Genomic DNA, 21979 nt, shown 5'->3' with positions numbered 1-21979 from the left:
TTATTTTGAACATTAGGATTAAATTTAAAGACAGTAGAGTTACTGTCTTAGTCCATTTTGTACTGCTATAAGAGAATGCCCACAGACTGGATGATTTATAATGAACAGAAATTTATTAGGCTCATGGTTCTAGACGCTTAGAAGTTCAAGATCCTGGAGCCACATCTGAAAAGGGCCTTCTTGCTGCATCTTAACATGGCAGAAAAAGCATCACATTGGATGAGAGAGAGTGAAAGGGAAAGGCAGAGGGAAGGAGGAAGAGAGAGAGAGAAAGGGAGAGAGAGAGAAAGGGAGAGAGAGAGGGAGAGTGAGAGAGAGGCACCAAAGTTATCCTTTTATTGGGAACACACTCCTGAGATAACTAACCCATTCCTGCCATTACAGCATTAATCCATTCATGAGGGCGGAACCCTCAGGTCCTAATCACTCTCAAGGGTTCGTTCTCCAGATTGTTGCATTGGGGAGTAAGTTTCCAACACATGGAACTGTGGGGGACACATTAGAATCATAGCAGTTACCCATATAGCTATTGAGCCAAACCTTGGGACTACTAAAACTTTATATGTTGCCTGCCTGCCTCCCTTCCCCCTCCCTCCCTCCCTCCCTCCCTCCCTCCTTTCCTTCCTCCCTTCCTCCCTTCTCTTTCCTTTCTTTCTTGGATGTCTCACTCTGTTGCCCAGGCCAGAGTGTTGCAGTGTGGTCTCGACTCTCTGCAACCTCCGCCTCCCAGGTTCAAGCGATTCCCCTGTCTCAGCCTCCTGAGTAGCTGAGACTACAGGCGCCTGCCACCACATCTGGCTAATTTTTTTTTTTTTTTAATATTTTTAGTAGAGATGGGGTTTCACCGTGTTAGCCAGGATGGTCTCCATCTCCAGACCTCATGATCCACCCCCCTCGACCTCCCAAAGTGCTGAGATTACAGGTGTGAGCCACCGCACCCAGGCCCTTTAAAAATTTTTTTTTTTATTTTTTTATTTTTGAGACAGAGTCTTGCTCTGTCACCCATGCTGGAGTGCAATGGCACGATCTCGGCTCACTGCAACCTCTGCCTCCTGGGTTCAAGCAATTCTCGTGCCTCAGCCTCCCAAGTAGCTGGGATTATAGGCACCCACCACTATGCTTGGCTAATTTTTTTCAATTTTTAGTAGAGACAGAGTTTCACCATGTTGGCCAGGTGGGTCTTGAACTCCTGACCTCCGGTGATCTGCCCACCTTGGCCTCCCAAAGTATTGGGATTACAGAAAGTGTTGGGATTACAGGCGTGAGCCATTTGCGCGCAGCCAAAAGTTTATATCTTATTTTCTTATTTCATCTCTCCCAGTTGATTAATTAAGAAGTGTTACTTAAGAATCTACTTTGGCTGGGCATGGTGGCTCATGCCTATAAATTACAAATGCTTTAGAAGGCCAAGGCAGGAGGATGGCTTGAGGCCAGAAGTTCTAGACTAGCTGGAGCAACTAGGTAAGACTACCTCCCCCACACTGCCCTATCTCTACAAGAAATTAAAAAATTAGCCAGGTGCCTGTACTTAGGAGGTGGAGGCAGGAGGAGCCTTTGAGCCCAGGAGTTGAAGGTTGCCATGAGCTATGACTGTGCCACTGCACTCCAGCCTGTGTGACAGAGGAGATGTTATCTCACAAAACACACACACTCCCTCTCTCTCTCTCTCTCTCTGTATGGTAAATATCTGATTCCATTGCACTTTATGGTTTGAATCTATTTCTCACGGCTCTAGAGGTAGTGTATTAATTATAATTTTATTGGCTTCAGGTAAAAATCCAATTTAATCTAAGCAAGAAGGAAAACTTAATAGTTATTAACAGCATTTCTTAAAATTGAGGAATGTTCCCTCCACCTTTTAATTTTGTTCTTCCTATTCTAAAGAAAAAGAAACCCCTTCCTCAATGTTAGCAAGTTATTTTATCCAAATTTAGTTATATGTGAGATCTCAGCAAAAAAAACAAAACACATTTACTTATATGCATAAATTATTTATAAGCTCCTATAAGCATAAGGAGCATGCATATAAGTAAATTTGTTTTTCTCAAAACAAATTTGAAATCAGAATATGAAATCAGAATAAATTTATTAATTAAATAGGTTGGCATGGTGGCTCATGCCTGTAATCCCAGTGCTTTGGGAAGTTGAGGCTGGTGGATCAGTTGAGGCCAGGCGTTTGAGACCAGCCTGCCCAACATAACAAAACCCTGTCTCTATTAAAAATACAAAAATTAGCCGGGCATGGTGGCGGTCGCTTGTAATCCCAGCTACTCGGGAGGCTGAGGCAGAAGAATTGCTTGACCTCGGGAGGCAGAGGTTGCAGTGAGTCAAGATCATGCTACTGCACCGCAGCCTGGGCAACAGAGTGAGCCTCCATCTCAAAAAAATAAATCAATAAAAATTTAAAAAGAATAAATTTATTAATTAAATAACCGCAAACTCAAAACAATTCACATTAATGGCATTCATTTACTCTGATGAGTGATGTTGCTTTGCTGAAATACAATTACCAATGTTGGAACAAAGCAGAAAAATATAGCTCTATTTTAGTTTATTTAATTTGCTTAATTTCGTTTTAATATATTAACACATGCAGAGAATGCCTGTTCACATAAGTTTGTCATACCAGAAATACAAAATGATATTCATAATTTCAAGGCTTTATTTACTTATTCAAAATAATTGAACTTAATAAGTCACAAAAGATTTTGCAAGAAAGCATTTCTTTAATGTCAATTTAATGAGATGTGACTTGATATCTTCATTAAAACAGACTTGTTCCCTTGTAGTTAAGTTAGTGTTACTCAAATCTGCATTAAATGAGTATCTAAGCCAATTATTGTTGGAATAGGGAATAGGAAATAATATCTGGACTTCAAGTCCAATCACTGCAGATGTTGAAAAAGTGTCTAGTTTTAGCCCAGAAGTTTCTGTTAGATTGTTGAAGGAGGTAAGTACTCCAATGACTTACTCACATAATTTTTAAAATGACTGACCATTAATCAATTTTTTTTTCTTTTTTCTTTCTTTTGAGACAGAGTTTCGCTCTGTCACCCAGGTGAGAGTGCAATGGCACGATCTCAGCTCACTGCAGACTCCGCCTCCCAGGTTCCAGTGATTCTCCCTCCTCGCCCCCTGAGTAGCCGGGATTACAGGTGCATGCCGCCACACCAAGCTAATTTTTGTATTTTTAGTAGAGATGGAATTTCACCATATTGGCCAGGCTGGTCGCGAACTCCTGACCTCAGGTGATCCACCCACCTCGGCCTCCCAAAGTGCTAGGATTACAGGTGTGAGCCCAGTTTTTTTTCCCCCCAAACATCCAGTTTTTACTGGACTTGGAACATTAGGACCACTGCTAAGCTTGGTTTTATACTTTTCACTGTGATGTCATGCAGGCTTCATTTACCTGCATACGGCAGCCTGTGTGTATCCTCTTTTCCAGTGGTCCCCAACCTTTTCGGCACCAGGGACCGGTTTATTGGAAGGGGTGGCGGGGTGGATATGGTTTTGGGATGATTCAAGCACATTACATTTATTGTGCACTTTATTTCTATCATTATTACATTGTCATATATAATGAAGTAATTATACAACTCACCATAATTTAGAATCAGTGGGAGCCCTGAGCTTGTTTTTCTGCAACTAGATGGTTCCATCTGGAGAGATGGGAGACAGTGACAGGTATCAGGCATTAGATTCTCAAGGATCTGTCAACCTAGATCCCTCACATGCACAGTTCACAGTAGAATTCCTGCTCCTATGAGAATCTAATGCTGCTGCTGATCTGACAGGAGGCGGAGCTTGGGTGGTAATGCAAGTGATGGGGAACTGCCTGTAAATATAGATGAAGCTTTGCTTGCCCACCAGCCGCTCACCTCCTGCTGTGCAGCCCTATTCCTAATAGGCCATGGGACTGGCCCCAGGGGTTGGGGACCCCCGCTCTTCTAATTAGCCTACAACAGCTAAAGTAATATGCTGCTGCATTACATTATGTCATTTTCATAATGTCAAGTACAAAACTAAACTTATTCAGGTTGGGCTCAGTGGTTCACACCTGTAACCCCAGCACTTTGGGTGGCTGAGGCAGGTGGATTGATTGAGCCTAGGAGTTCAGAATCAGCTTGGGCAATATGGTGAAACCCTACCTCTACAAAAAGAAAAAAAAATTAGCTACAGGTGGTGTGCACCCGTAGACCCAGCTACTTGGGAGGTTGAGGTAGGAGGATCCCTTGAGCCTAGAAGATTGAAAAGTGAGACCCTATCTCAAAAATAAATAAATAGCAGTAGCTCACACGTGTAATTCCAACACTGGGAGGGTGAGGCGGGTGGACCACCTGAGATCAGGAGGTTGAGACCAGCCTGGGCAACACGGTGAAGCCTCATCTCTACTGAAAATACAAAAATTAGCTGGGTGTGGTGGCGGGCACCTGTAATTCCAGCTACCTGGGAGGCTGAGGCATGAGAATCACTTGAACCTGGGAGGCAGAGGTTGCAGTGAGCCAAGGTCACGCTACTGTACTCCAGCCTGGGCAACATAGCAAGACTCTGTCTCTAAACAACAACAAAATTATTAAATAAATAAAGAAAGAAAAATAAATAAAGAAAAACAAATTTAGTACCTTAAAAAACTAAAATTTCATTCCGTTTTAGTCTTTGGGTTACAAAACAATGCTACAAGAACATTGCCTTTATAATTGATGGTTATAAAACCATGTGACCTAGTGGTAGTACTGTATTGCAATTAAATCATAGTCTAAACGGGAATTTTAATCTTTAGTTATATTGCTCTCAAACACACATAATGTGATAGGTAGATATTTAGTGTGGCAGTTAGAAGATATTTGGGAGCAGAGGTCTTTTCCCTGAGGCTGCTGCTTATAGGCACCTCCATTCTCTAGTATAAACACCAAACTCTGGGGTGTGGTGGCTCACGCCTGTAATCCCAGCACTTTGGGAGGCTGAGGAAGTCAGATCACCTAAGGTCGGGAGTTCGAGACCAGCCTGACCAACATGGAAAAACCCCATCTCTACGAAAGATACAAAATTAGACGGGCGTGGTGGCGCATGCCTGTAATGCCAGCTACTCACGGGGCTGAGGCGGGAGAATTGCTTGAATCCAGGAGGCAGAGGTTGCGGTGAGCCGAGATTGTGCCATTGCACGCCAGCCCGGGCAACAAGAGTGAAATTCCATCTCAAAAAACAAAAAAAACAAAAGCAACAAAATTCCCCAAAATCTACCCAACTGAGTTCACTGTAGCTGGAGTGATCTTTGAAAACATAAATCTGATCGTGTCACCTCTCTGCTTAAACCCTTCAATGCTCCTCACTCCATTAGGATTCAATTTAAGCTCCTTGATGAGGTTTACCTTTTCAGTGTCATCTCAGGCAGAATTGTTCAACTGCTTCCCTGCCCCAGAGTGGCACATAATGTCTCACCTCTTATTTTGTGACACTAACAGTGGTTGATGCTCAATGGGTAGATCTCTTAATTCATTAGGGGTTGCAAAATGGTGACATCCTATCATTCCTTATTTATTAATTGGACTACTCTTTTAAAGAGAAAGTTTCCCTCATTTACTATTTGGTTACTCAAAGGTATAGGTTCTTTAGAAAAGTTAACACGGGCTGGATGCAGTGGCTCGCACCTGTAATCCCATCACTTTGGAAGGCAGAGGCAGGTGGATCACCTGAGATCAGGAGGTGGAGACCAGCATGGCCGACATGGTGGAAACCCATCTCTACTAAAAACATAAAAATTAGCCGGGTGTGGTGGTACATGTCTGTAATCCCAGCTACTTGGGAGGCTGAGGCAGGAGAATTGTTTGAACCTGAGAGGCAGAGGTTGCAGTGAACCGAGATCATGCCTTTGCACTCCAGTCTCTGCGACAGAGCAAGACTCCGTCTCAAAAAAAAAAAAAAAGTTAACATATATTAATTTTGTTTTTCATATTTTAGAACCACAGGCTTTTTTTTTTTTTTTTTTTTTTAAGTCTCAAACATTTCATAAGTAGTGTGCTATGGTGCTAGTAGCTAAAACATCTCTGCCTACAGGGACTGGAAGTAGGAAAACAAGGAGGCAGGGCCAGTGGTGACCAGAAATTTGCACACCAGGACCAAATGGTATTTGTCCTCAGCTCCAGCAGAATTTCTTTTTTTCTCTGAAACCATGAAAGGTTCTTCTAATGCAAAAGAAAAAAAAATCTGTCACATCTAAGGACCTCGAAAAGTTTTGTTTCCCTTGAGGAATTTGATATGCTTTTTCCTCATCATTTAGAAACATCAGTGTGTAGTCTGTTTTCCCAGTTTGCAATGCGCCCAGTAAGTTTCAAGCCAAAATTTCTGTTTAATTTTGGAACAATAGGAACTCCTGATCGGCACATCTAAAGTTTTCTTTGATCTTGATCTTCCATACCCGTTACTGCCTTTTATTTAATTTTACATTTCCTTTTGATTATATATCTTCCAAGCTGATTAAAATTTTCTACTAGCCAAAAGGAGTTTGAGTGAACAAAAATATTTACAGAGCCATCAACCATTTACGAGAATACCTTTTTCTTGGCATTCCACACACTGCCGGGTGTTATTTGAAAAACCTTTACTGATGTAATAAGCCAAAAATGGTTTCTCATTGGGGTTTTATTTTGTATTTCTAAGATTACTGGTGAGAGTGAGCATTTTCCCGTATTTGTTAACCAGGTTTAAAACTGTTTGATTGGGACGTGGCTTATACAGGGACGAGTGCAGTTAATCCGACTGAAAGACAAATGAAACCCAGGAATATCTGGTTCTTACATTTTAGCTTTGACTCCGCCCCTGGGTCCCCTCACCCACCCCGACCCCAAGCAAGCCCTTTGTGTCAACTGTCAGGGAATGGGATCTCAGTCTGAAAAGCTGGCAGAATACCGTATTGCCCCCCAAATATGTGTATTATGCTTATATCCAGTGTCCGATTGCAATGTTTACAGGAAAGAGTTCCTGAATGCTAACCAAACCTGAGGCACTGGCCGTCGCCGTGAGTCTTTCCGCAGGCGCGGCTTCTGACACTCGACCTTCGATTGGCCCGCCTGGTCCCGCAGGAGTCGGGGTGACGCCGGCCAGCCCAGCGCGGACGATGAGAGCGAGGAGTGGCTGCTTCTGCCTTTCTCTCTCCTCACTTTTTTTTTAGCCATAGCTATGGTTACCACGTTTCTCTCCGCCTCCCTCCACCTGCCAAGAAAACGACTGACCATTGGCTGTCTTTCACCAAGGCGGTAAGTCATTGGTCTCTGGTGGGACCGGGCGCTGCCCCCTTCCCCTCTCTCCTGGGTCTCTGAAGGAGCCCAGGAAGGAGGTTCCGCTGGTGCCGCCGGGTCAGGCGCTGACGGGACCAGGCTGCGGCAATCGTTAGCGGGTCATGTCGGCCGCCCAGGGCTGGGACAGGAACCGCCGGAGGGGAGGAGGCGCCGCCGGCGCTGGTGGCGGAGGTAGCGGGGCCGGCGGGGGCAGTGGGGGCAGCGGGGGTCGGGGGACTGGCCAGCTCAACCGCTTCGTGCAACTCTCCGGGCGGCCGCACCTGCCAGGTGAGTCGTGGGACAGGGTCCTGACCGCTTGCGGGCGCGGCGGGCGGGAAGGTGACTGCTACCTTTTCTTTTTCTCCCTGGCTTTCTTTTCCTTGGGAGGAGGAAAGGCAGGCCCCACGCATGGCAGAGGGACTGGGTATCAGAGAAAAGGGAAGGTGTCTTTGAGGTCAGGGAGGGAACAGGAGCACAGCGAAGAAAAGTATCTTTGCTCTGTTGAAAGCTCTGTACTGAGAGTTCTGTTTTCTTTTCAAAGGAGAGGCCACTGTCTCATTGACATTTCCAAATGTTTCGGTTACTCGGTTCCCAATCTCTTCCCTTCCGCAGTTTGATCTTGTAAATGAAAGACGTTGGCGCCTAGCTGTGGGAAATTATTTCAAAAAGGGTGCCAAGTTAAGGAGAGAAGAGGGAAGCGCATTCCAAGGAGTGATTTTGTAAAAACTACCCGGGGTGTGTGTGTAAGAGGCATTCTGAAACAGAAGAAAGGGGTGGGGGAGTGTTGGTTGGGGAGTGTATGGGAAAGAGAACCTACAGGATTAGGGAAAACTAGTTGAATTATTATTATTTTGGAATGTCCAGAGACAGAATGGATAATGGGGTCTAGGTTTTAGGGGAGAAAGTGAAGATCAAAAATATACTTAGTGACAAAATTATGCTGTGTTTACGATATAAAAACAACTAAGAATTGGAAAAATGTACCCAATACAATTATTTCACATTTTGGTCTACAGTGCTGTAGTCTTGAGTTCAGATGCTTTTGAAAACAAAATAAAATCAAGTGGATGTGTATGTGTAGACAAGTTTAAAGAGGTACGTTTGTAATCGAATATTCAATCTAGTAGAAGGAAGGTAGGGAATTAAATAATGCTCAGAATGTCAAATATCCCACTGGGCAAGCCTGTTTTTACTATGAAAAGAACTATCAGGAATGATGTGTTAATTATTCATCGTGTTTTTTTGTGAATAATATTGATTATATTAGTGATATGTTTGTTTAGCTGATGAGTTTTGAGAACATGATGAATTGATTTTTTTGAATTGTACTTATGACTGTGCCTTATACTTCTAAGTAGTCAAAAATTATTATTTGATTAAATTGAAGATGACAAAGGGAATTTAGCACATTTAATGAGACAATTGCTTATGTTTGTGATGAGGTTATTGATGTGTGCTAGAAACGTACATTACACCATTTATATGCACCATTAAAATTAAATCGAGGCATTTGTAAGTAATCATATAATATACCAGAAGTTGGGTTTGAGATGTTAATATCAGACTGGGCACCCTAGAATTTCCCAATATATGATCCTTAACATGAAAAAGAAAAAAGGAGCAATCTTTTTTCTTACTCCCAATTAACAATACAAACTTAGATTTTTGTGTATTGACAGCTTAGAAGATGGATGTCTTAGCAAGCACTGTCACCAGTTTGCCCTCTACTACCGTAATCTTTAGGTCTTTGATCACGGATTAATTATACCATGGGCTTCATGTAGGCATTCCTAGGTTCCTAGAACCTGGTTGGTGTACTTCCTCACTGCCACCACGTGATGGCAGTGGAAGCCATGATTTCTGCTAAGGGGCTTCAGTGTGGAGCTATTTCTGCATTCCCTTAGCACACAAGACCAAGAACAGCCATTTATCCGGAGGTAAAGATAAACGTGTCTAAACTGTGAAAATTTGTAAAGTGGGGTCATCAGTCTCTTTTTTCTGCTTCCCTTTTCTCTTGACTGACACTTCATTGCTCCTTTACTCATTCTCAAAACTGGGACACATCTGATATCTCAGTGTATTATATAGTTTGAAATTCTTTCATACCAATTCTTTATTCTCCTAGGTATTGCATTTTAAGCCTCTCCCTTTTCTTGTATTTTGATAGATTTTAAAAGATTTTAGGTGATGGGGAGGAGTAGGATGTCTAGGCTTGGTTGACGGGCCTTGGAGATAAAACCTTTTTTTAAAAAAATTAATTAATTTATTTATTGAGATGGAGTCTTGCTCTGTCCTCCAGGCTGGAGTGCAGTGTCGCCATCTCGGCTCATTGCAACCTCTGCTTCCTGGGTTCAAGCTATTCTACTGCCTCAGCTTCCTGAGTAGCTGAAATTATAGGCACCCACCACCACGCCCGGCTAGTTTTTGTATTTTTAGTAGAGACAGGGTTTTATCATGTTGGCCAGGCTGGTCTTGAACTCTTGAACTCAGGTGATCTGCCTGTCTCAGCCTCCCAAAGTGCTGGGATTACAGGCGTGAGCCACCTTGCCTAGCCAAAAAAAAATTTTTTTTAAAGTGTACTATAGCAACTGGTCATGATGGCTCACGTCTGTAACCCCAGCACTTTGACAAGCCAAGGTGGGAGGATTGCTTGAGCCTAGGAGTTCAAGGCCAGCCTGGGCAGCAAAGCAATACCGCATCTCAAGTTAAAAATTAAAAACAAAAAAACAAACAAAAAAACCCAACTCTGCTATAGCTCACTCTCTCTTTTGACCTCTAAATCCCATTTGTCTTTTTTTTTTTTTTTTTTTTTTTTGAGACAGTCTCACTCTGTGGCCCAGGCTGGAGTGCAGTGGCATGGTCTTGGCAACCTTTGCCTCCCAAAATCTAGCAATTCTTCTGTCTCAGTCTCCCAAGTAGATTAGAGGTGCGGGCCACCACATCCGGCTAATTTTTTGTATTTTTGGTAGAGATGGGGTTTTGCCATGTTGGCCAGACTGGGCTCGAACTCCTGGCCTCAAGTGATCCTCCCACTTCAGCCTCCCAAAGTGCTGGGATTACAGGCGTGAGTCACGGTGCCCAGCCAGCCCGGTGTTCCATTTTTCATCCTTGTCTGCCAAGACTTCCAGTTACTGACACTTAGAACCTTTTCTTACTTTTTACGTCTCAACCCTCCATCCAGCCCCCAATGAAACCAAACAAAACAACCTGGTCTTCCTGGAGTGTTCTCACCCTCTTTCAGTGATAGCTTCTTTATGCATCCAGTTGTGCAAACTTGAAACTTGGGCATCCTCGTCAATATTTTCGTCTCCCTTGCACTTCAGGTGTAATCATTTACCAAGTCCTGTTTTTTTTACTCCTGCCGTAACTCCAATCCACGGTGCCACCATCCCTCACTTAGATCTCCTGCAGCAGCTTTTTAAGCAGTATTCCTGCTTCTACTCCTGCCCTCCAGTTCATATAGCACACCAGTCTTTTTGCAAGCCCAAATACATTCTCATCCCTGCTCACAACCTTTTTATTGCTCTTAGGATAAGGCAAAAATCTTTAACATGGCCTCAAAGGCACTGTGTCGTCTGACTCCTCTCTAACTCTACAGTTAATCCTGTGTTATGTTCTCTTGGTCGTTGATCTTTTTCTGCCCCCTTAGATGTATCATGCTTCCTCCTGCCCCAGATCCATTGCATAAGATTTTCCATCATCCAAGAACCTTCTTACTCCTCATTCCATTCTCTTATTTTAACTTCTATTCTGTTAGATCTCAGTTTGATCAAAATGTTTTTTACACAGAAGCCTTCCCTGACCTTTCTGACTTGGTCTCTTCTCTCTGTAACACTCATAGCATCATGTGGCTCTCCTTGTGCATACTTTACCATTTGTATGTGATTCCTTGATATGCATGATTTGATACTCTTGAGATGTATGTGTGTGTACATATATACACATATACATATATACCATACACATATACATATATTTTTAAAATTCTAAATTAATACATTGGCATTATATATAACGCATTAATGTCTAGTGAGTTTGATTAGTGTGGTTCAATCCTCTCTAGCCACATTGACTCTGAATAGGTGGTTAAAATCAGTTTCTCTCTCTTTTTTTTTTTTTCTGAGATGGAGTCTTGCTCTGTCACCCAGGCTAGAGTGCAGTGGCACAGTGTCGGCTCACTGCAACCTCTGCTTCCCGGGTTCAAGCAATTCTCCTGCCTCAGCCTCCTGAGTAGTTGGGATTATAGGTGTGTGTCACTGTGCTAATTTTTGTATTTTTAGTAGAGACGGGGTTTCATCATGTTGGCCAGGCTGGTCTCGAACTCCTGATCTTGTGATCCACCCACCTTGGCCTCCCAAAGTGTTGGGATTACAGGCATGAGCCACCGTGCCGGACCAAAATCAGGTTCTTTAATGTAAAGTAGTGGATTAGAGTCTGCATCCATTGCGACAGCACAAACGATAGTTTGTGAAACCTTTTTTTTGAGCACTTGCCTTTCTGCTGTTTCTAAAGTTCGGTAGTGATTATGTATTTGCCTCATAGGCCAAGAAATTAATAGCTTTTTACTCCTGGATTTTTACTAACTCATAATTTCTATACACCCAGTAACGAGCAGGGAATTGTGCTTTTTGTAGAATAAGTATGCAGAGAGAGCTCAGGAGCAAGGGGCTCATGGGACAGTGGAATTCAGGTAACTTGTGATTTAACTGTGTGAGTTTGATTAAATACCATGATTAACTGGGAAAATAGTTAAGCGTTACTAACGTGAGAACTGGAAAACTGACAAAGAAAAAGAAGGAAAAATGTGACAGTTGGTAAAGCTGGGTAAAAATAATACTGTAGTCTTAAACATCTTAAGTAAGTAATGTGTATAAAATCCAAATGGTACAAAAAGGTATATGGTAAAAGACAAGTTTTTCTTCTTCCTTTGACCCCAGCTAATTGACTTCCTTCCCTAGAAGCAACCAATGATACATTTCTTGTGTATTATTTCCAGGCATGAGGGGACGGGAAGGACTTTGTGGAGATGGTAGTATTCCTTTGTTTGGATGGATATTTAAGATGTTTACAGTCTTGCTAATACAAATAGTGATACAATGAATATCCCTATACATATATAATTTTTGCACATGAGAGAGTCTCTCTTTAGGATACATTTGTAGAAGTACAGTTTCTGGGTCAAAGGATATATGTTTACTGCTTAAACTTTGATAGATACTGTTGGATTTCAAGTTTGTGTTTTCCTGTTGGTGTTCAAGTGCTGTCTTCCTTGTTCTCTTGGTAACGGAGTGGGTTATCAAATGTTTTTTAAATTGTCAGTTTAATAGGAATATTTTTCTTAAGCGTCTTTTCAGTAGGTAGATATAAGAGCCATTTATTTGTTTCCTTTATTTATAGACCCATTTATATTTTTTGTTCATTTTTCTTTTGGGGTGGTTCATATTGTTTATAAAGGCGGTCCCCAACCTTTTTGGCACCAGGGACCGGTTTTGTGGAAGACAATTTTTCCATGGATAGGGATGGCGGGGTGGAGGAGTAGGGGGAATGGTTTCGGGATGAAACTGTTCCACTTCAGGTCATCAGGCACTAGAGACTCATAAGAAGCGCACAGCCTAGATCCCTTGCATGCACAGTTCACTGCAGAGGTAGCACTCCTATGAGAATCTAATACCTTATCTGACAGGAGGCCGAGCTCTGGCAGGAATGCTCATTCGTCCACCACTCACCTCCTGCTGTGTGGCCAGGTTCCTAACAGGCCATGGACCGGTACTGGGGGTCCATGGCCTGCGGGTTGCTGACCCCTGGTTTATAGAAACTCTGTATTTTAATGAAATCAGTTCTTGACCTTTGATACATGTCACAGATATTTTTCACAGTTTTTCATTTGCCTTTTGACTTTGTTCATGGTATATTTTTTCATCAGAAATTAAATGTTTTGTTGTTAAATTTATCAGTCTTTTCAGAGTCTAGGTTTTGTGTCATAAGAAAGGCCTTTCCTATTTTATTATTATTTCTAATTCGAATTAAATATTCTTGTGTTTTCTCCAGGTACTTCTGTAATTTTATTTTTAAGTTAAATACACTTACCCACACAAAATGTAAGTTGAATAAGGTGTCGAGGTAGGAATCCAACTTTACTTTTCTTCCGGATGGCTGCCCAGTTATGGCAGTTTCCTTCATTTAGTTCAACTTTGCCCTACTGATTGAAATGTTGTCTATAGGTGTACTTAGTTCCTACATATAATTTGAGGTTATTACTGGACTTTTATTCTGTTTCATTGATCAGATTACCTTTTTATACCTAATGACCCCATTCCTTGGTTATCGTCTTCCTCATTCTACTTCCCAGAGTTTTCCTGGGAAGTTTTCTTTGTTTATTTTTCTGTATGACTTAGAATTAGCTAACCAAGTCCTGCTCCTCTGTCCTGTTGGTATTTTTGTTGGTATTGTATTATGTTTATAGATTAATTTAGAGATAATTGACATCGTTTTGAGGTTCAAGAACAGGGTCTATATTCATTTCTTTATGTTCAAGAACAGTATATGTGACCAGGCACGGTGGCTCACGCCTTTAATCCCAACACTTTGGGATGCTGAGGCAGGTGGATCATTTGAGGCCTGGAGTTCGAGACCAGTCTGGCAACATGGGGAAACCCCGTCTCTGCTAAAAATATAAAACTTAGCTGTTCTTGGTGGCAGGTGCCTGTAATCCCAGCTACTGGGGAGGCTGAGGCAGGAGAATCGCTTGAACCCGGGAGGCTGAGGTTGCAGTGAGCCAAGATTGTGCCACTGCACTCCAGCCTAGGTGACAGAACGAGACTCTGTCTCAAAAAAAAAAAAAAAAAAAGAACAGTACATGTATTTATTGTCGTTCAAGTCTTGTTTTGCATCTATCAATATTAAGAAGTTTTTTTCATATAGACCTCTCACATTTTTTTTTTTTTTTTTTTTTTTTTTTTGAGACGGAGTTTCGCTCTGCCACCCAGGCTGGAGTGCAGTGGCCGGATCTCAGCTCACTGCAAGCTCCGCCTCCCGGGTTCACGCCATTCTCCTGCCTCAGCCTCCCGAGTAGCTGGGACTACAGGTGCCTGCCACGTCGCCTGGCTAGTTTTTTTGTATTTTTAGTAGAGACAGGGTTTCACCATGTTAGCCAGGATGGTCTCGATCTCCTGACCTCGTGATCCGCCCGTCTCGGCCTCCCAAAGTGCTGGGATTACAGGCTTGAGCCACCACGCCCGGCCACATTTCTTATGTTTATTCCTTGGTGTTTATCTTGTTTGTTGCTATTGTAAACGGGGTTTCTACTTTCTTTTTTTCTTGTTTTTGAGACGGAGTCTCGCTCTGTCACCCAGGCTGGAGTGCAGTGGTGGCTGGAGTGCAGTGGTGCGATCTCGGCTCACTGCAAGCTCCGCCTCCTGGTTTCATGCCATTCTCCTCCCTCAGTTTCCCGAGTAGCTGGGACTACAGGCGCCCGCCACCACGCCTGGCTAATTTTTTGTATTTTTAGTAGAGATGGGGTTTCACCTCGTTAGCCAGGATGGTCTTGATTTCCTGACCTTGTGATCCACCCACCTCAGCCTCCCAAAGAGCTGGGATTACAGGCGTGAGCCACCATGCCCTGCTGGGCTTTCTGCTTTCTTTTTTAACTTTTATGTGGTTGTTTGAATTATTATTATTATTTGAATTATGTATTAAATTTTGAGTATTAATTTTATACCTAGCCACCTTAAGAATTCTAATATTATCTATAATAGTTTCCCAGTTGTTTTTCTATAGAATAACAGGTATAGCTAAATAATTATATAATTGCTGAATAATGATAATTTTATCTTCTCCTTTTCATTGTTTTTTCTTTTTTTAAAATAGGCTGAGTGTGTTGGCTCATGCCCGTAATCCCAGTACTTTGAGAGGCTACGGCAGGCAGATCACTTGAGGTCAGGAGTTTGAGATCAGCCTGGCCAATATGGTGAAACCCCGTCTCTACTGAAAACACACACACAAAAACTAGCTGGGCGTGGTGGTAGTTCATGCCTGTAGTCTCAGCTGCTCAGGAGGCTGAGGCAGGAGAATCGCTTGAACCCTGGAGGCAGAGATTGCAGTGAGTGAAGATTGCGCTACTGCACTTCAGCCTGGGTGACAGAGCAAGACTCCCATCTCCAAAAAAAATAAATAAATAAAATTAAAATAAAATAGAATAGAGATGGAGTCTTGCTATGTTGCCCAGGCTGATCTCAAACTCCTGGGCTCAAGTGATCATTCTGTCTTGGCCTCCCAAAGTGCTGGGATTACAGATATAAGCCTCCACGCCCTGCCCTCCTTTTCACTTTTTTTTGTTGTTGTTGTTGAGACAGAGTCTTGCTTTGCTGCCCAGGCTGGAGTGTAATACTGCGGTCTCGGCTAACTGCAACCTCTGCCTCCCGGGTTCACGCCATTCTCCTGCCTCAGCCTCCCGAGTAGCTAAGACTACAGGTGCCCGCCACTACGCCTGGCTAATTTTTTTTTTTTTTTTGTATTTTTAGTAGAGACTGGGTTTCACCATGTTAGCCCAGGATGGTCTCGATCTCCTGACCTCGTGATCTGTCCGTCTTGGCCCATTTTTTTTTTTTTTTTTTTTTTTTTTTTGAGCCAGAGTCTCACTCTGTTGCCCAGGCTGGAGTGCAGTCGCTCGATCTCAGCTCACTGCAACATTTGCCTCCTGGGTTCAAGTGATTCTCCTGGCTCAGCCTCCCGGGTAGCTGGGGCTATAGGCACCCGCCACAACGTCCTGCTAACTTTTGTATTTTTTTTTTTTTTGAGACGGAGTCTCGCTCTGTCTCCAGGGCTGGAGTGCAGTGGCCGGATCTCAGCTCACTGCAAGCTCCGCCTCCCAGGTTTACGCCATTCTCCTGCCTCAGCCTCCGGAGTAGCTGGGACTACAGGCGCCCGCCACCTCGCCCGGCTAGTTTTTCTTTTTTGCATTTTTTAGTAGAGACGGGGTTTCACTGTGTTAGCCAGGATGGTCTCGATCTCCTGACCTCGTGATCCGCCCGTCTCGGCCTCCCAAAGTGCTGGGATTACAGGCTTGAGCCACTGCGCCCGGCCAACTTTTGTATTTTTAATAGAGACAGGGTTTCACCATGTTGGCCAGGCTGGCCTTGAACTCCTGTCCTCAAGTGATTCGCCCACCTCAGCCTCCCAAAGTGCTGGGATTACAGGTGTGAGTCACCATGCCAGGCCTAAAGTATTTTTTTAATAAATGGAAGTAATGTTGCTAATGCCTGTTCAGCATCTATGGGAATTATAATGTAATTTTTCTCCTTTGATCTATTATTGTGGTAGATTGTACTAATGGATTTATTGTTACTGAACCATTCTTGTATTCCTGAATTAACTTACTTTGTCGTGGTTTATTAGTATTTTAAACGTACTGCTGGGTTCTGTTTGCTGAACTTTACTTAGAAATTTTGCATCACTCCTCATAGGCATTTTCATTTTCCTTTCTGTTTTTTTTTAACTATGTTATTTTGTTTCTACTTTTATAAAACTATTTCAAAGCTTGCCTGCCTGCCTGCCTTCCTTCCTTCTTCTTTCCCTCCCTCCCTCTCCCCTACCTTCCTCCCCTTTCCCCTCTCTCTCCCTCCGTTCCCACCCCTCCTCCCTCCTTTCCTGCCTCCTTCCCTTCCTTCCTCCCTTGCTCCCTGCCTCCCTTTCTCCCTTCCTCCTTCCCTCCCTTCCTCCCTTTCTCCCTCCCTCCCTTCCCCCCTCCCTCCCTCCTGCTGTCGCCCAGGCTAGAGTGCAGTGGTGCAATCATAGCTCACTGCAGCCTTGAACTCCTGGGCACAAGCCAACCTCTTGCTTTAGCCTCCCAAGTAGCTAGGACTACAGGTGTGCACCAGCACACTCAGCTTATTTTAAAATTTTTTTGTAGAGATAAGGCCTTGCTATGTTGCCTAGGCTGGTTGCAAACTGCTGGCCTGTAGTCATCCTCTCACCTCAGCCTCCCAAAGTACTGGGATTACAGGTGTGAGCCACTGTGCCTAGCCCTCCTTTCTTTTTCTATGCATTTTTTTCCCCTCTATGGTTAAATGGCATTGAAGTTAAAGGTTTTGTTGAATTCCCCATGAAGTCATTTGGACCTCCTCTTTTTTAGGGGGTAGAAGTAGCTCTTAGACAATTATATTGTCCAATTATATCATACTTCTTAGTTTTTTTGAGACAGGGTCTCATACTGTTGCCCAGGCTGGAATGTAGTGGCACAATGATGGGTCACTGCAGCCTCAACCTCCTGGGCTCAAGGGATCCTTCTTCCTCAGCCGTCTGAGCAGCTGGGACTACAGGTGTACACCACCACACCTGGCTAATTAAAAAAAAATTTTTTTTTGTAGCAGTGGGGTCTCATTGTTGCCCCAGCTGGTCTTGAATTCCCAAGCTCAAGCAATCCTCCTGCCTCGGCCTCCCAAAGTGCTGGGGTTATAGGTGTGAGCTACCGTGTGCGGACCAATAATATCATTCTTCTCTGATAGTTGGCTTCTTACAATTTATATCTTTTGGGGGTAGCTTTGATAATTTATGTTAACCTAGAAAATCAGTTCATCTAGATTTTCAAAATTATTTGTGTGAATTGACCAAGGTATTCTTTGATTAAACAGTTATTTCCTGGGTTTGCGACTACTCATTATCATTTCTTATTTTGTATTATGTGAGGCTTTGCCCTTGTTCATAACCTGCTCTTGGATTTTTAAAACTTAGTTCCACTATTTTCTTTTTTTTATTAATTTTTTTCTTTTAGTTTTAAATCCTCCCTTTAGCTTTCCACACTGTATTTTGTGGTTTGTATTTCTATCTTCTTATGTTGGATGCTTAATATTTCTTTCATTCTTCCCATATGTTTAAATGCAATTTCTTCTGAGCCCTGCTTTAGTTGTGTACTGTTGATTGTAGGCTTCTCTTTGTAATTATTTTCTGAATATTTTGTCATTCCATTTTGAATTTTTTTAAACACAGAGTAGTTTATCCTTTTCAAGTGTTGTTTTGTTTTATTTTTTGTTTTGTTTAGAGACAGGATCTCATTCTCTCACCCAGGCTTGAGTGCAGTGGTACAGTCATGACTCACTGCAGCCTCATCCTCCCAGGCTGAAGCGATCCTCCCACCTCAGCCTCCCAAGTAGCTGGGATGACAGGTATGTGCCCACCAAACCCAGCTAATTTTTAAATTTTTTGTAGAGATGGGGGTCTTGCTGTGTTACCCAGGCTGGTCTTGAACTCCTGGCCTCAAGCCATCCTTCTACCTTGGCCTCCCAAAATACTGGGATTAGAGATGTGCGCTATCATGCCTGGCCCTTAAGTTTTTTTAAAAAACATTCCATTTCTATATATTTTAACAGCTTTATGGAGATATAATTCACATGTCATGCAATTCATACATTTGAAGTGTGAAAGTCAGTGGTTTCTAGTATATTCACAGATATGCACAGCCATCACTGCAGTCAATTCCAGAACAATTCATCACCTCAAGAGTAAGCTCTTTATCCTTTAGCCATCATCCCCTTATCCTCCTGTTCCCCTCCCCCATTCCCTCACCCTAGCCCTAAGCAATTATTCATCTATTTTTTGTCTCTATAGATTTCCCTGTTACAAACTTTCTCATATGAACGGAATCATATAGTAATAGTATGTGGCCTTTTGTGTCTGGCTTCTTTTACTTTGCGTAATATTTTCAAGGTTCATGCATGTTGTAGAAGGTATCAGTACATCATTGCATTTTATGATGAAATAATATTCCATTATATGGGTAGACCCATTTTGTTTATCCATTCATCTATTGATGGATATTTAGGTTGTTTTTCCTTTTTGGCTATTATGAATAATGCTGCTGTAAACGTTGACATATAAGTTTCTATGGACATATATTTTTGTTTCTCTTAAGTCTGTATGTACAAGTAGAATTGTTGAGTCATGTGGTAATTCTGTGTTCTACGTTCAATCAGTTGAAGAACTGCCAGACTGTTTTCCAAAGTGGCTGGAATTTTACTTTCCCACCTGCACTGTATGATGGTTCTGATTTCTCCACATCCTTGCCAACATTTGCTATATATGAAATTTTTATTCTCTTTTTTTTCTTTTTGAGACAGAGCCTCACTCTGTCACCCAGGCTGGAGAGCAATGGTGCGATCTTGGCTCACTGCAACCTCCACTTCCTGGGTTTAAGCGATTTTCTTGCCTCAGCCTCCTGAGAGCTGGTATTACAGGTGTGCACCATCACACCCGGCTACTTTTTTTTTTTTTTTTTTTTTGAGATGGAGTCTTGCTCTGTCGCCCAGGCTGGAGTGCAGTAGTGTGATCTTGGCTCACTGCAACCTCCGCCTCCCGGGTTCAAGCGATTCTCCTGGCTCAGCCTCCCGAGTAGCTGGGATTACAGGTGCCCACCACTACACCTGACTAATTTTTGTATTTTTAGTAGAGATGGGGTTTCACCATGTTGGCCAGGCTGCCCTTGAACTCCTGACCTCAGGTGATCTGCCCACCTTAGCCTCCCAAAGTGCTGGGATTACCGGCGTGAGCCACCGCACCTGGCCTATGAGATTTTTATTCTTTTTTATTCTAACAGTCCTAGTGAGTGTAAGGTGGCATCTCATTGTGGTTTTTGGTTTGTATTTCCCTGATGAGTAATGATATTGAGCATTGTTTCATGTGATTGTTGGTTATTTGTATGTGTTGGCCATTTCCTCTTTGGAAAAATATTTATTCAGATCTTTTGCCCAATTTTTAATTGGGTTGTCTTTTTATTGTTGTTATAGGAGTTCTTTATATATTCTAGATACAAATCCATTGTCGTGTATGTGATTTGCATATATTTTCTCCCATTCTGTGATTGTCTTTTCATTTTCTTGATTGTGCTCTTTAAAGCACAAAAGTTTTCAATCTTGATGGAGTCTAATTTGTTTTGTTGGTTTTGTTTCAGTGTCATATCTTAGAATCTTTTGCCAAATCCAAGATCATGAAGACTTGTTCCTGTTTTCTCTAAGAGCTTCATAGTTTTGCTCTTATATTTATGTCTTTGATCCATTTTGAGTTAACTTTTGTATTTGGTATGAGATAAGGATTATCTCAACTGCCTATCCAATTGTCCCAGCACTATCTGTTGAAAGACTGTTCTTTCCCCACTGAACAGGTTTTGGCACTCTTGTTGAAAATCAATTGACCATAAATGTATGGGTTTATTTCTGGACTCTGAGTTCCATTCCATTGATCTATATGTCTGTTCATGTACCAACACCTGCTTCAATTATTGTTGCTTTGCAGTAAGGTTTGTGTTTTTTTTTTTGTTTTTGAGTTGGAGTTTCGCTCTTATTGCCCATGCTGTAGTGCAGCGGCGCAATCTCAGCTCACTGCAACCTCCGCCTCCCGGGTTCAAGCAGTTCTCCTGCCTCAGCCTCCCAAGTAGCTGGGATTACAGCCTTGCACCACCACGCCCAGCTAATTTTGTATTTTTAGTAGAGATGGGGTTTCTCCATGTTGGTGAGGCTGGTCTCAAACTCCTGACCTCAGGTGATCGGCCCGCCTTGGTCTCCCAAAATGCTGGGATTACAGGTGTGAGCCACTGTGCCCAGCCTGCAGTAAGTTTTGACAGGACAGTTCGAGTCCCCCTAATTTATTCCTCCCTTTTAGGGTTATTTTGGCCATTCTGGGTCCCTTGCAATGCCATATAAATTTGAGAGTCAGCTTGTCATTTTGTACAAGGGATTCACTTTGTACAAGGGATTGTCATTTTATCAGCTGGGGTTCTGATAGGGATTGCATTGAGTCTGTAGATCAATTTAGGCAGTGTTGTCATTTTGATATTGTTTATTTATTTATTTTTTTGAGATGGAATCTCGCTCTGTCACCCAGGCTGGAGTGCAGTGGTGCGATCTTGGCTCACTGCAACCTCTGCCTCCTGGGTTCAAGTGATTCTTCTGTCTCAGCCTCCCCAGTAGCTGGGATTACAGGTGCACGCTGCCACGCCCCGCTAATTTTTTGTATTTTAGTAGAGACAGGGTTTTACCATGTTGCCCAGGCTGGTCTCGAACTCTTGAGCTCAGGCAATCCACCTGCCTTGGCCTCCCAAAGTGCTGGGATTACAGGCATGAGCCACCGCACCTGGCATTTTGATGATGTTAAGTCTTCTAGTCTGTGAACATGAGATGTATTTCCATTTATTTAGATCTTGAGTTTATGTCAACAGTGTTTTGTGGTTCTCACAGGTCATTTATGTTTTGCCTGCCTTTCTCAATTCTGTCGTCTATTAATATGTCCCTTACTATGTTTTCAGCAGTGTCTGTGCTCCTTTGTGCTACTTCCAATGAAGATTTCATTTCTGTGTTGGTTTTATTTTTCCCTTCCATTTCTTTTCTGTTCTCTGTTTATATTTCTCTCTATTTCTGCCTTTCTAGAGCTAGAATCTCTTTTCTTTTCTGGACTTGAGACATTAGTTTTTGTAAAACCTGTTGTCTCCCACCCCCTACCACAACCACTATATGAAAGGAATACAAACTCATTAATTAAAATTTGGATAATGGGCTGGGTGTGGTGGCTCACACCTATAATCCCAGCACTTTGGAAGGCCAAGGCGGGCAAATGGCTTAAGTTCAGGAGTTTGAGACCAGCATGGGTAACATAGTTAGACCTTGTCTTTACAAAAAATAAACAAAATTAGCCAGCTGTCGGGGCACGTGCCTGTAATCCCA

At 42.7% G+C, this 21979-nt stretch overlaps 1 protein-coding gene across 6 annotated transcripts in view; it reads left to right on the top strand.

The window, feature by feature from the left end:
- The first annotated feature begins 7261 nt into the window (after window positions 1–7261).
- The window catches only part of KLHDC10 (kelch domain containing 10), a 69994-nt gene continuing 55276 nt past the window's right edge, over window positions 7262–21979 (top strand). For 3 of the 6 annotated variants that reach the window (XM_030931834.1, XM_030931832.1, XM_030931831.1), the window contains exon 1: window positions 7305–7562. In XM_030931834.1, coding sequence (XP_030787694.1) covers window positions 7397–7562 — 166 coding nt within the window. In that variant the 5' untranslated portion in view covers window positions 7305–7396. Of the gene's footprint in view, window positions 7563–21979 lie in introns of all 6 variants that reach the window. The other 3 variants (XM_030931835.1, XM_030931833.1, XM_010378780.2) reach the window with 2 other exon arrangements.

This window comes from Rhinopithecus roxellana, chromosome 6 (genome assembly GCF_007565055.1).
Source record: "Rhinopithecus roxellana isolate Shanxi Qingling chromosome 6, ASM756505v1, whole genome shotgun sequence".
Lineage (NCBI taxonomy): Eukaryota > Metazoa > Chordata > Mammalia > Primates > Cercopithecidae > Rhinopithecus > Rhinopithecus roxellana.
This window is presented reverse-complemented; position numbering and strand designations above follow the sequence as displayed.